Source organism: Acomys russatus, chromosome 25, assembly GCF_903995435.1.
Source record: "Acomys russatus chromosome 25, mAcoRus1.1, whole genome shotgun sequence".
NCBI classification, from domain to species: Eukaryota; Metazoa; Chordata; class Mammalia; order Rodentia; family Muridae; genus Acomys; species Acomys russatus.
The window spans coordinates 16287148-16301409 of NC_067161.1; the positions used below are offsets into that span (position 1 = coordinate 16287148).

Genomic DNA, 14262 nt, shown 5'->3' on the forward strand with positions numbered 1-14262 from the left:
GGTCCTTTTCAGCTCTGTATCCCCAACTGCACCCAAGGGGCTCTGGAGTTTCCATCTTGGAGTCTTGGGGCTGATAATCTCATTAGGAAGGTGGGGTTGTAAAAGGCTTTGCCTTGGAGTCTGTATTTGCACATGGTCACAGTGTCTGGATTTGAATTGGATGTTACTGAGGATGGCTTAAGGATGAAGGCACTGTGGCCTGAAGAAAGTGCTAGTAACCCAAGGCCAAGTGTGTGGACTAACCATCCCTTGTAATAGTTTCCCTCTCCTGAGCAATGGAGCCATGGAAGAAGTGGTTGAGAGTGTATGAAATAGTTCTGTTTATTGATTAGAACAGGGTATAAAAGTACAGCATTTTGCAGGCATTCTGGACCTTCTGGGAGGGACATGCAGTGTTGCGCTTGAGCTGGGAATGGAGAAGAGGGACAGACCTTGGGCAATGACTCTCCCCCTGGGGAGTGTTGAGAGACTTGCTCTATGAGCACAGATGCTAGTGTGGGAGAATTATTAGTCCCTACCACTGGAAACAGTTTGGGTCATCTGATAACACCATGCTTGATAATCCAGTCCTATTCTACGAGTGTTATGTGCTTGCCTCTCCCGATCCTGTCATGATAAATTCTTAATTGTTCTGTGTGATGCTCTTTCTTCCCACTAGAGGAAGGGACACAGGCACATTGGCTTGGGAGGCCATCAGAGGAGGGTGTGTGTTTGGCTCAGGCCCTCTGGCTGGCAGATCCATCAGGCTCCGCCTGGCTTGGAGGCAGTGAGTTGGGGGCATGTAAGCATAAGATTGTGCACTATGGTTTAAGCTCAAGCAGAGGGGCCTTCCGCAGGGCAGCAGCACGAAGAGATAGGCATGCTTCCAAAACAAACTCAGATCCCAGCTCGCCTCTCTCAAGAGGAGTGACAGGAAATGTTGACAATCAGAGGCGAAGCCACAGGGTGCCAGATTTCGTGGAAAAGGAAAATCTTCAGCAGAGAATTCTTCCAAAGTGTAAAAGGTATCTCTGTCCCGAGAGTCGGTGTGAAAAACCAGAACAAGGGCAGATCAGGACGTTAAGGTGTTTGTTCAGTGTCTCTGAGAGCAGGAGGGCCAGTGTCCTTTGTTACATAACATTTTGGAACAGCTGTAGTGATCTCATGATGTTGTCATCCTGGGGAAAGAGGAGCAGGGGAGAGGGTGGTTAGAGCTGTTCGAGGCTCCTGCCCCAGAGCCCAGTAACTGCACACATTTCTGGCATGGGATTTCTTTTTCTTTTTCTTTTTCTTTTCTTTTCTCTCTCTCTCTTTTTAAATTGTATTTAGCCGGGCAGTGGTGGCACACGCCTTTAATCCCAGCACTCCGGAGGCAGAGGCAGGTGGATCCCTATGAGTTCGAGGCCAGCCTGGTCTACCATGTGAGCCCAGGACAGCCAAGGATACACAGAGAAACCCTGTCTCGAAAAACAAACAAACAAACAAACCCAAAAGAAGTATTTATTATTTATACAGCATTCTGCCTGCATATGTGCCTGCAGGCCAGAATAAGGAACTAGATCTCATTATAGATGGTTATGAGCCATGATGTGGTTGCTGGGAATTGAACGCAGGACCTTTGGAAGAGCAGATAGTACCCTTAACCTGAGCCAGGAAATCTGCAGGAGCATTATTAACAAGGAACAAGCGGGTGGGGGTCTAGCTAGCCATTAGCTCAAGGTCAAGCTGAATGCCGGTATTCAGGAGAGAAAAACGACCCGTGGAACAGTGCATTGGTTTTTCTTTAAGATGCTCTGTCAATGTATGAAATGACTTTGCACATTTGTGGAGATAGTCATGCATTTTCCTGTTTATTCAATTACTCTGATTAATTATACTGACTAATTCTTGGATGTTAAACTAACCCTGCAATTCCCATCTTAAGGCTTTGATAGTCCCATCAATCAAGCTGAGAAGGTCCTCTTTAATTCTCTATTCCTTGAGATTAGTACAATTTTTTCTTTAAATGTTTTGAAGAATGCACCATAGAAGCTACTTGAATTTGTCATTTTCTCTGAGGCAAAGTTTTAAATTACAGATTCAATGCCTTTGAGACATAGGACTATTTACATTTTTGCTTTATTTCTGTATTAGTTTTGAAAGTCTGTGTTTTGTGGGGAATTCATACATCTTATGCAAATTGTCAAATTTACTGATGAATAAATTACTATCTTTTAATGCCAGAGAAACTGATAGTAGATGTTATTATTTTTACTTCTGATACCAGCAGTTTGAGAATTAAAAAAATATTTCTCTTACTAAGTAAGCATTTGTCAATTTTATTAATTGTCCTCAAAGAGATCTGTTAGCTTTGTCTGCATTGTATATTTTCTATTGTATACTTTCTAAGGTATACTTGAGACAGGGTTTAGCCTCTATGTCGCTCTGGCTTTCCTGAGTTCATGAAGGCTGCCCATGGACTCAGAGGTCCACCTGCCCCTGCCTCCTAAGTGCTGGGATTAAAGGTGTGCACCACCCTTCATATACGGCTTTCTAAGGTATACATATTGAAGACACAAAATTCTTAAATCTTCGCCTACTAAGTACCACACTTCTACATTTTGAATTAAAATATAGTGAAAATATTAAAATTTGTGGGATCTGAAGCAATACTTAGCTAAAGCAATACTTAGTATTCAAGAACATTGACCGCACACGTGTGTGTTTGTGAGTGTGTGTGTGTGTTTGTCCCACTGAACTTAAGGTAGAGAAAGCAGACTTTTGATCAAGAAAATCAAAAGAGACAGAGTTGATTGTGGGGATCTCAGTCTTTGGAAGTCGCTGTGGGCTCTGGAGTTAGGCAGCCTGTGTTCAAGGCTGGGACCTCTTACTTCCTGCCTGTGTCACTTATCCTCTCCGTGCCTTAGTTTCCCTGTGTATAAAATGGGGTTGAGTATAATATCCACCTATTGTGAGGTGGTGAAAAAAATGAGCTGCAGAAGGAATGGCTGTGGAAGGTGTTCATATGAGGAACAAGATCTGAAAGATCTCACCTGGAAAGCAAAGGAAGCAAAGAACACTTCTGTTGGGCAATTGACATTGCCTTACGGTGTTTGACATTAACATGACAGAGCTTAAATTCCCTCTCTGTCGCTCACTGTAGTTCCTCAGTTTCCTCCTCTTGCAATGAGTATGGCAGGCATAGGGTTTAAATATTAAAACACTTCTAGCTCCACAGAGTAAGCTGCTGGCCTGATTTTATCCTCTACCTAAGTGTCCTTTCTCCTGGCTGCCTAGGAACTTGCTTGGGAATCCGCAGACTACCCAAATATCTGTCAACTAATGGGTGAGCATCCAGCTGGACTGGGTCACTCTCGGACAATGGTAAAGGTCAGTTAAAAGAGGTCAGTATTATCGAGTCTGGCCTAACTGTTAGCTCTCTGGACTGCCGTCCTGTAGGGGCATCTGCTTGTAGGGGTTTCAGGTGGCTGAAGCTTGGTTGGTGCTCTCTGTGTGTTAACACAGCCTTCTCCTCGACTCCCTGGCAGTGCAGTGTTTTGGGGGAGCTTAGGCTGGGGCAGCATGACCCATGGGACAGCAGTGTCTCCTGAGGAGCATGCACAAAGCAAGCCTAGCCTCAGACCTGTGCGGGCCCTCCGAGAAATCTGGCTTGCAGAAGCAAGTTCTAGCAGCCTTGGTACGAGACATTTACATTATGATGAGAATTTCTAGGGTATCTGCAATTGTACTTTGAAGACACAAATTGTACTTTGGAAAAATTTGCACATCTGTTAAAGCTGTCCCAACTGTTCTGTATCTGAGGAACAGGCACAGAGGCAGCAAAAAAGGACAGGGCTGCCTATTCTGCAAATCTCATTCCGTGACGACCTGCTGGGCTTCACTTCTCCTAGACCTGGGCTTCCGCTATCTGTTGGTCCTGAGCAAGCTGAGGCATAGAGGTTGTAGGCTTCTGAGTCCAGGGCTTGCAGGTGTGTGCAGATTCCAGATCCTTCCCTCTGCAGTTCCCACTCCCCAGATGCCTTTCCTCAGATCTATTGTGTCCCCTGGATCTCTCCTCACCTCCTGACAGGATTCAAGAAATTCTTCTAAAGTTACGATGCCGTCTTTATTTTTATCCATTTTCTGAAAGACACAACAGAGAGGTCTTCAAAGAACCGGTATTTCACAGTTCAGCATTTGCTCTGTGTTAACCCCAGGATGGTCTTTCGCCTGCCAGTTGGTTCGTGGTTATAGCATTATGGTCCTCATGGGCTTCCTTACATCAAAAGATTGCTCTCAACACTTAACTTATTGCCACATTATTGTTATCCTACGCCCCAACATGCAGTACTCTGTTTCTGTTATTATAAGAAAATAACTGAGGCTGGGTGTTGTATAAGAAAAGAGGTAGCCGAAGCATGGTGGTGCATTCCTTTAATCCCAGCACTTGGGGAGGCAGAGCCAGGCAGATCATTGTGAGTTCAAGGCTGGCCTGGTCTACAAATCACAGAAAAGCTTTGTCTCGAATAAACCAAAAAATTTCTCCCTCCAAAATAAGAGGTTCATTTATCTTATTGTTTTAGAGCAGTGGTTCTCAGCCTTCCTAATGCTGTGATCCTTTAATGCATACAGTTCCTCATGGTGTGGTGGCCCCAACCATAAGGTTATTTTTGTTTCTACTTAATAACTGTAATTCTGCTACTGTATGAGTTGTCATGCAACTATTTTTGGAGATAGAGGTTTGCCAAAGGGGTCACGACCCACAGGTTGAGAACTGCTGTAATAGAGGTCCAAGAGCACACCACCAGCGAGGGCCTCATGGAGGACGGTGTATCATCATAGTGGGGACATGTGGAAGAGGTCACACAACAAAAACAAGAAGCCAGAGGATATGAGAAAGGGCCGGCCTTGATCATTCAACTCAGCCTCATGGCAACCACAGCACTAATATCTGAGGTAGCTCTCCCAAAGACCTAGTCACCTCCCATCAGGCTCCACCCAGGAAGGATTCCAGGACCTTAAACAATGGCCACGCTGAGGACCAGGCTTCCATGGTGAACCTTGGTCACATGCCCAAAGCACTTCCAAACCGTAACACGTGTGTGTTCCGCCTGCCCACTTTCTCCTGGCCTCGCTATCTGGCAGAAAGAACCCTGGGGGATAAGAGGTTCTGGTCCATCTCTGTGCAGACTGTCTGTGCAAACTTTCAAGATATCAGAGGGATTTCTGTTTTCCTAGCTGCAGAGAGGGAGGCTTGAGCCGAGAGAGCTCTGAATTCTTTGGTACTCTCTATTGCTAGACTTTCTTTTTTTCTTTTTAAAGCTGGGTGCAGCTATGCGTATGCCACGTCTCCACTCAGTCGTCAGCAGTGTCCACGCACTCTTTACTACATCAAGGCTGAACTGTCCCACTTCAGAATCTCACAGGCTGGCTTTGCCCTGGTTTTCAATTTTATTCCCCTTTGTAGCCCAGACAAACGTGCTCAGTAAGTACCCAGAGGGGGTGAATAAAGTCTCCTCTATCCGCTCAGCTTCTGCAAGGATTCTTATGAGATTTGCCATCTGTAGTTAATGACAACTCTTCCCCGCCCGCTGCCTCCCGCCCCGCCCTGTTCTCTTGGGTAACGCACTGGCCCACCTTGCAGGAGCGTCTCCTGGCCAATCAGTGTAAGCCCGTGCACATGTGCATGCGTACCTGGAAGAAGACGTCCACGTGCTGCCTGGGCGTGTCCTCTTTGAGCACAGGGTAGGTGTATTTCCCCATCATGTCGTAGATAGCTTTGACTATGTCCATCATCTCCTGGAAGGGGACACGGAGGCCAAACCTTCATAGGTGATTTGTTTAGGGTTCCTCTTGCCAAGAAGAATGGCAAAGTGGACCCTTTTAAGCAGATGAATGGGAGTTAGGGAGAAGACGCAACACCCTCCTCAGAGAAAGTGGTGGAATCCTCTCTGCCTTCAGAGATCTTTGCGGTTACCTCTTTTTGCATTGTCCCCAGTGAGGGGTGACACTGGAGTCCCCATTTGCAAACTGAGACAATGAAGAATTTTCCAACTTACAGGTAAATGACTGTTTTAGACTAGCCTTGAAGACACCCTCACAGGTTCTATTGCTATTTTAAGATAAGAAAAAGTAGCCAACATAAGGATTATCTACAGGACACTGAGGTTTTCTCCAACCCTGTAATTAATAGGTTTAGACTTGTAGACAAGTTATGAAACCAATACAGAGGGCTCATGTATATTTTCACCCACTTTCCCTTAATGTTAAAACTTGTATAAATGTATAAAAATGATAAAAACCAGGAAATTAACATTGCTATAATATTATTATCTAAACTATAGATTTTGTTCATATCGCATCTGTTTTCCCCCTGATATGCTTTTCTCCTTGAGATTCCATTTTGTGTCAAGCTGTGTGTTCTTTGGGACATTTTTGGGACCTTGTCATGTATGATGAGAGTGCTGGTCAGCTGACAGTGCTCTCAGCTTGGGTAAGACTTTGTAGAAGCCATGGATGTCTCACCCTCAGGGCTCCATCAGGGAGGTATATGGGGTGGCTATGTCTTGTGATTGGCGATTACTTGATTAAGGAGTTGTTTGTAATTCTCTGATTTCAATATCTGTCAACACACATTGACAGCAGAAATCTCTATGGTGTTTGCCTATTGAACATTTTATATTCTCTCTTAGAAAGTTAATGTTTTAAATCACAGATTTAAAAATCTTCTCAGAATCTGTTGCTGTGTCAAATTAGGACAGGAAAGCCAATAGCCAATGTCCATAGGGCACTTGAGGCTTTCTTTACATAGATTACTAATAATTGTAGACGTCCTGGAATACTTCTGTAATCAAGAGGTGACTTCATTTATTTATGTACTTAGTTCTTTGGACTTATGGATATCTATTATATTTTGTTTGTGGCTATTTAATATTATCACAGTTTATTTTGTTGATCAAATTGCTTTAGCTTTGACTTACTAAAACTCCTCTAGGCTATTGCTTGTAGCTGTTTGACCTGCCCCAACCAGGATTCAGGTTCATTTTCTATTTCTCCTTTCCCAGTCCTAAGACACACAGCTCTCTAAGGAGACTGGCTCCTTTTTTTTTTTTTTTTTTTATTGGAGAAAGGTGTTTAGAAAGAATGACCTGGCAAGGCATGGTCGAGCACGCCTTTAATCCCAGCACTTGGGAGGCAGAGGCAAATGGATTGCTGTGAATTCAAGACCAGCCTGGTCTACAAAGCAAGTCCAAGCCAGCCAAGATAACAGAGGAAAACCCTGTCTTGGTAAAAAAAAAAAAAAAAAAAAAAAAAAAAAAAAAAAAAAAAAAAGAATGATCTGGGTGTCACTGGGGGTCTCCCCCAACACGTGGAACTAGGAAATGGGTTTGTATTCATGCGTTCACTCCACAGGGTGCGCTTTACTAGACTTTCACAACCATGTGGCCATTGAGACCTTTTCCACTTGAGAACTTGTATCAAAGAAGGGACAGGAAAAAGAATTTGAAATGCTTGGGATTCTCATTGCCTGCAAGTTTGATAAGAATGTTCCAGATTGCAAAGATGAGGTTTTAGAAAACTACCTACATACACCTGTGTCCACCCTTCATTAACTCTGCCATCTAAAGACGCCTGGCAGGCATTAGTGGGGACAGCTCTGTCTTCTTTGCCCATTATAAAAAAGGGACTATTTAGTATGATTACTCAGTGATGTGATGGAAAAATGGATTGAACCAAGGTAGAAAACCAGGTGGTATAAATCCCACCCTAGACTCCTTTCTTTAGGTGTTCTGTGAAGTAGTATTTGAATATTTTAATTTAGAGTACCAGACATGTAACCATGTATCTAAGAGCTTAGCTGCCTAGAAAACTGATATGATGCTATTACAGTACTTTTAAAAGTGATTTTGTCTTTGATTTTTGAGATAGGGTTTGTAAAGTGATTTTAAAACCATGTAAAATTACAAACAGCTGTTAATATTCTGTGATTTTAAATGATCACCTGCTATGTAATGAGTGTTTGAAATCTGGCCTGGAAAGATGGCTCAGTGGACAAGAACAAGAGCTCTTCCAGAACTCTGCTCCCCAGCACCCAGGTGGCGCCAAGCGACCTTTTACTCCAGCTCTAGGGGATCTGGTGCCCTCTTCTGGCCTTTGTGGGTACTGGGCAAATCCACCCCCCAATTAAAGATAAAACAGTTAAAATGTAGAGCTTCCATGATCTGATAGAAATCCTATTGTTATTTTACTAGCTTTGGTTTCTTTGTGAGTTTTTAAATGCAATGACTAGTTCTTACTGCATTTTCACAAACTATTTGTTTATCTACTTTGTTCATTGTTCATTTTTAATGTGATTGTGAGATCTCTTTGTATACTTTGGGGATGGATAAGTTTATTTGTAAGACATTTAAAACTACGCAGCATAGGCTAGATATGATGCCAAGGAAATACAGAGAGAAGCGAAGCAGATGCGAGACCGCTGTTAGCAATGGCTAGTAAGAAACCCCATCACTTTCTGCACGTTGCGGATGTTTTAGCAACAGTGTCGCCTGCTTTTCAACTTTGCTCACAGCATTTTTTTTTCCTCCCCAAGGTGAAAGGCTTAAGACTATTTAGAATGACGTCATCATACTTTTCTTTGTGTTTTAATTTTATGCTTTTCCCATTCTGAGTTTAGGTGTGATGTCTCCTCCTCCTCCTTCTCCTCCTCCTCATTCTTCTTCAAAGGGTTTACATCATCTTACAGCTTACTGTCCATCATGAAGGGAAGCCAGTGCTTGAACTTAAGGCGTGAGCCCGTAGACAGGCACCGAAGCAGAGAGCATAGAGGGGTCCTGCTTCCTGGTTCAGCTCTTAGTTTTTTTTTTTAAGATAGAGGTCACCTGTGTGTCCGTGATTGACTCACACCTGTGACATCCAGAACGCTCATCCACTTGCTGCTGAAATGTGATAGTGAGCCAGTTTCCCTGCAATCACCTCTTTCATTATTCACATCTGTTTGTTCTGCTCTTCATGCTCGTTCCAGTATGAACTGAATTTCTATTGGTTCCCAGCTTCCCCTTCTGCTCCCCCAATCTATCTACAACCCCCCAACTTTTCACACACCACAATATGTCATAGCTCCAGTTTCCACCTTTTGAAAATTACCTTTCCTATTTTCACTGGTGACTTTTCCAATTTTCTATTCAAACAACCATTTTATTTTGGTTAGGAACAACTAAATTTAAAATTAGCTATTTTTACAATAGTGCCATCTTTAAAACGGACTTCCCTTGAGAAAATGGCAGGTGTTTCTGTTTTTGTTTTGTATTTCTCAGAAAACTTTTTTCTTCATCTAAGTTATGAGTGTTCTTAAATGCTCACGCACATTACATTTTAGACGTACATAATTAGAATATTTTAGTTACAACTTTCTAAGTATTTGTAACCGAGACACACAAAATAAACACAGTTTAGTAACACAGTTTACATATATTATTCTCTGGACATGATCTTTGGGTCTAATTCTTTAAATGGTTTCTCTTGTCTTTCCTGCACTAAGTATGAAATCATGCCATTGCTGAACATGGAGGCTCACACTTGTAATCCCAGTGCTAAGGAGGCTGAGGCAGGAGGACCACCATGCACTCAAGGCCAGTCCGGGTTACACATTGTGCTCCAATCAGCTTGAGTTACAGTGTGAGACTATGGGAGAAAAGAAAGTCATGCCATTAACAAAGGCCGCCCTAGCTTCCCAGATGTGTGCTTCTGTCCCATTGAGTTTGAAGGGTGTTTGGAAGTGTGAACAGATGGTGTGGGTCAACAGCAAGCACTCTGGTCTTCATTTCTGCTGGAGCTGAGGACCTCTGAGATGCCATCGTGAAGTGACACCTTTGTGAAAGCTGCGTAGAAGGCTGGAGCGCATCCTGTTCTGCTTGAGATGCATTTTATTTCCATTTTATTAGGGGTTTAAAAAATGATCAAGAATGTAGGGTAAACTTGACGGAGTGTCATTTTAGAACCATATGGCTTATTCCTCTTATGAACTGATGTGTTGAATTAATAGAGATTCCCTACTATTGAACTCTGCAATAAACCTGTTTCTCGTCATGCAGGCTCCTTTAACTAGAGTGCTGGGATTAATCTCCTGGCGTTTCATTTAGAATTTGTGATGTGTATTTCAAGTGAGATTGGATTCGTGTTTTCTCTTATATACTTTGCCAACGTCTTTTAATTTTTTTCCTTCAACACATTTTGAGCACGTTCAACCATCTAGGCATTCCCATGTTATAATGAGATCTCCCTTTAAAAAATAGGGCTTGTCGGAGCACGATTTGATTATGGTGAACTCACTTATTTTAAGCATCCTCCTTGGTAAACTTTGGTAAATGTACACAGCTGTGGCTCCTCCACACTCAAGACATGGATTATTTTGATCACCTCAAGAAGTTTCTACATTGTCTGCCAACGCTTGGCATCAAGCCATTGATGATGGAACTTTGGAAACTAAAGATATTTTTGTTTTCTAGAACTTAATGTGAATTGAATGATAGCTGTATGAAGCCTAAGCTGGCCAATATTTAATGTACACAACTGCTATAGAATCTATGCCCACTATTTCATGTGATGGTGACTGATTTCTTTTTGCTGATGAGTACCCATTGGATGGCTGGACAACAGTATGCTTATCTACCATTCTCTGGAAAGACATTTGGGTTGCTTGTAATTTGGGGGCTGTTTATGGATAAAAGTATGCAAATCTCCATGTGGGCACTTATGAATTTATATATTTTCATTTCTTTTAGGCACGTATGTAGGGTTGGGATTTCTGGCTCATACACTAGTTGGATGCTAACTTTACTTAGGATGCTGTTTCCTAAGCAACAAGGCTTACACTGTTTCCCACCAGCAGTGTATAGGAGTTTCTAACTGTTCTTCATCTTTGCCTACACTTGGAATTGTTGACCTTTGTATTTACAGCCACTCTGGTGTATGCATAATTATGATTTTAAAAATCTGTATTTCCTTGATGACCATAGATACTCAGCCATTTTCTCTGGCTCTATTGTCCATTTACTAATATTTTCTGAAGTAAATGCTTAATTTAAAAAAACCTATTTAAAGATAATACTTCTTCTTCTTCTTCTTCTTCTTCTTCTTCTTCTTCTTCTTCTTCTTCTTCTTCTTCTTCTTCTTCTTATTATTATTATTATTATTATTATTATTATTATTATAGAAACATTTGTAGGCCAGGAGTGGTGGCACACACCTTTAATCCCAGCACTCAGGAGGCAGAGGCAGGAGGATCATTGTGAGTTTGAGGCCAGCCTGATCTACAAAGCAAGTCTAGGACAGCCAAGGCTAACACAGAGAAATCCTGTCTCGAAAAACAAAAACAAACAAACAAACAAAAAAATAAAACATTTTTTTATTTTGTGTTTTGGAACTAGTATGTCACAATATATGTGCAGAGGGCAGAGGGCAGAGGGCAGGAGTCATTGCTCTCCTTCTAGTTGGCAGGTGGGTTCCAGGGGTCAAACACACGTCGTCAGGCCTGGCAGCATGTGCCACTACCTTCTGAGCCATCTTGGCGCGGCCCCTTGCTACCTATTTTTAGCAGACTTGTTTATCTTATGAAATTATAAGCATTTCTTATGTATTTGGACCTCAGTCTTCCTATATAATAATAACTTGTAAGGAGGGCATTTTCCCAGACTCTGGCTTACATTTCCCTTTTTCTAGTAGTGTCTTTTGAGACAGAAAACCATAGCTTTGATGGGTGAAGAGAAACACCAGAGTTTCTTTCATGACCTTGCCCCCTCTGAAGTAGTGAGGGTGCTTCTCCTACGCGCTCTTTACAACAATGGCTTTTGCCTTTGTGTTTATGTGTATATCCACTTAGTGTTAATTTTTGCTTCCAGCGTGAAGTGAAGGCTAAGATCCATTTTTATTTTCAAATGGATGTAGAGTTGGCTCAGACTCGTCTGCTCAGGACCTCGTTGTATTTGCTTTGGTTTCAATTATCTTTTTTGAAATGACAATATGGACAAGCTTGTTTATGGAAGGGGATCAGATGTGGAGTCTTACACTGGCTAGGTAAATGCTGTACGGCCAAGCCATGGTCCCAGGCCCCTTCTGGACCACTCATCTTGATCTTGTAAGCTGTGTGTCTATCAGGATGCCAAGTCCCCAGAACTTCGCTTCTATGTTAATCTTGAGAGAAGGTGGCTGCAGTCCCCTGACTTTGCACATTTTGGTTGCTTTGATTTTTGCATTTTCGTATACATTTTAGGTCAGTTTATCAGTTTCTGTAAAGCACCTGCTGGGAATTTTGGTTGAGACTACACTGAATCTACAAGCCGAAGGTTTGAGAATCTCCATTTTAACACTGTTGAGTTACACATGTAAGCACGGCACATCTGTTTACTTAGGTCTCAATTTTCAGCAATATTTTGTGGTTTTCTATGGGTAAGTCTGTCGGGAGCCGCTCCGCCATTCCAAGATGGCGCCGGTTTCCTGTCTCCTGTTTCTTCACGGAAGCCCTTGTGGCCAGCGCGCGTGCACAATTACGTCACCCTTACATAACCCGCTTACGCAGGCGGTATGCTAATTGGGTATTCTCTAGAGCGCCAATGATAAGAAGACACGTCCCTTTATGCCCCTGTATTTCCTATATAAGCCTCGGGTTTTTCGGGGAAAGGGTCCTTCTCCATCAGTCTGCAGAGAGCTGTACAATAAAATGCTGTCAGAAGAATCCTGAGTTGCCGCGTCTCCTTTATCGGCGAAAGGTGCGCGCGACAAGTGGTGCCGAAACCCGGGACCTGCCGACCCCTGGGTAAAGGAACGACTTGAAGGACCCCCGACTGCTCGTCGGAAGAGGATTCAGAACTGACGGCGTGAGAAGCCTAGGCACTTTTCTGCAAGGTATGATTTCTTTTGTGTGGTACGGTCCGCTCTTGCTGGTTGCTTTCGTTAAAATCATGTATAGAAGATGAAAGATGCAGAGAGACAGTTAGCGAGGGGCAAAAGGCTTTGGCCGACCATCAAGATAGTCTATCAGAAGCAGAAAAGGAAAGAGGTTTAAAGAAAAGGAAGAAACCTCAATCAAAAAGATCCGAATTAAAAGGGAAACTGAAGGAGGGAGAGAAAGAGAAAGCCAGTGGGCTGTATCCCGTCTTAGATGAATTTAAAAATCTTAAAGTAGAATCTTCCGCCTCTGAGGAGACGTCTTCAGAGGACGGGGACTTGGGATCTGCCTCAGAGGAGGACAAGTTAGATCCTGAGGAGCAAATAGAACTGGATGAGGAAGCTGCTAAATATGAGTCAGAGAGATATGAGGTTGATCCGCCATTCGCCCCTAGGTGTAGACCGTCAGCGCCTCCTCTAGAGGAGGCAACCTCGGCAAAAAATAAAAGGATGACAACGAGACCTAAGACAGCTAGCTCCTTGATTCCAATGGAAAGATGTAATTGATAACAAATGGAAAGGCCCGGATCCAATATTAATAAGATCCAGGGGAGCTGTTTGTGTTTTTCCACAGGACCAAGAAAAACCTCCCGTTCTTCTACAGGCTGCGGCTGTGTTGGGGCAGAGCCCACAGCTGTGGGCAGGATGAGCTGAGCTCCAGCCATGCCTACCACCTCCTCTGTGCGGTTCTCACAGGCTTCCTTTTTGCAGCCCGTCTGCCAGAGCGCTTGGCACCTGGGCGCTTCGACTATATTGGCCATAGCCACCAGCTGTTCCACATTTGTGCGGTGCTGGGCACGCACTTCCAGCTGGAGGCAGTGTTGGTTGATATGGGCTCCCGCAGAGCCTGGCTGGCCACACAGGAACCCACCCTGGTGGGGATGGGGTCATTTGGCCTTATGTTGGCGGCGGGACTAGTTTTTTGTCTTTGGTTGCTCTGCAAATTTAGGAGACAACAACAACGTGACAGAGTTGTGCTTGCGCAGGCTATGCTTGCTGTGGAACAAGGGGCATCTCCCCAGATTTGGCTTAACATGCTCAAACACTGAGACACTATCTTGGTTCTAGCATTCCTGACGGGCACAGGTTCCCATTGCACCAGGATGCTACAGGATAGACCTGTATACCTCCCAGGGCTCGAGTTCCCATTGCACGGGACTTCAGGTGTACAGGGTCTCCGACCATGTGCCTACCTTGATCGCTCCCTACTGATGAAGTGGAGAGCTGGATCGGTAATTTCATGGCCTCAGTTTGGCATTTTTAATTGAAAGTTAAGGGGGAGATGTCGGGAGCCGCTCCGCCATTCCAAAATGGCGCCGGTTTCCTGTCTTCTGTTTCTTCACGGAAGCCCTTGTGGCC

At 43.5% G+C, this 14262-nt stretch overlaps 1 protein-coding gene across 2 annotated transcripts in view; it reads right to left on the reverse strand.

The window, feature by feature from the left end:
* Positions 1–288: 288 nt before the first annotated feature.
* Kcnip1 (potassium voltage-gated channel interacting protein 1) overlaps positions 289–14262 on the reverse strand; it is a 219774-nt gene continuing 205800 nt past the window's right edge. For both annotated transcript variants that reach the window (XM_051167753.1, XM_051167752.1), the window contains 3 exons: positions 5653–5757; positions 4039–4101; positions 289–1157 (listed from right to left, as the gene is read on the reverse strand). In XM_051167753.1, coding sequence (XP_051023710.1) covers positions 1110–1157; positions 4039–4101; positions 5653–5757 — 216 coding nt within the window. In that variant the 3' untranslated portion in view covers positions 289–1109. The remainder of the gene's footprint in view (positions 1158–4038; positions 4102–5652; positions 5758–14262) is intronic.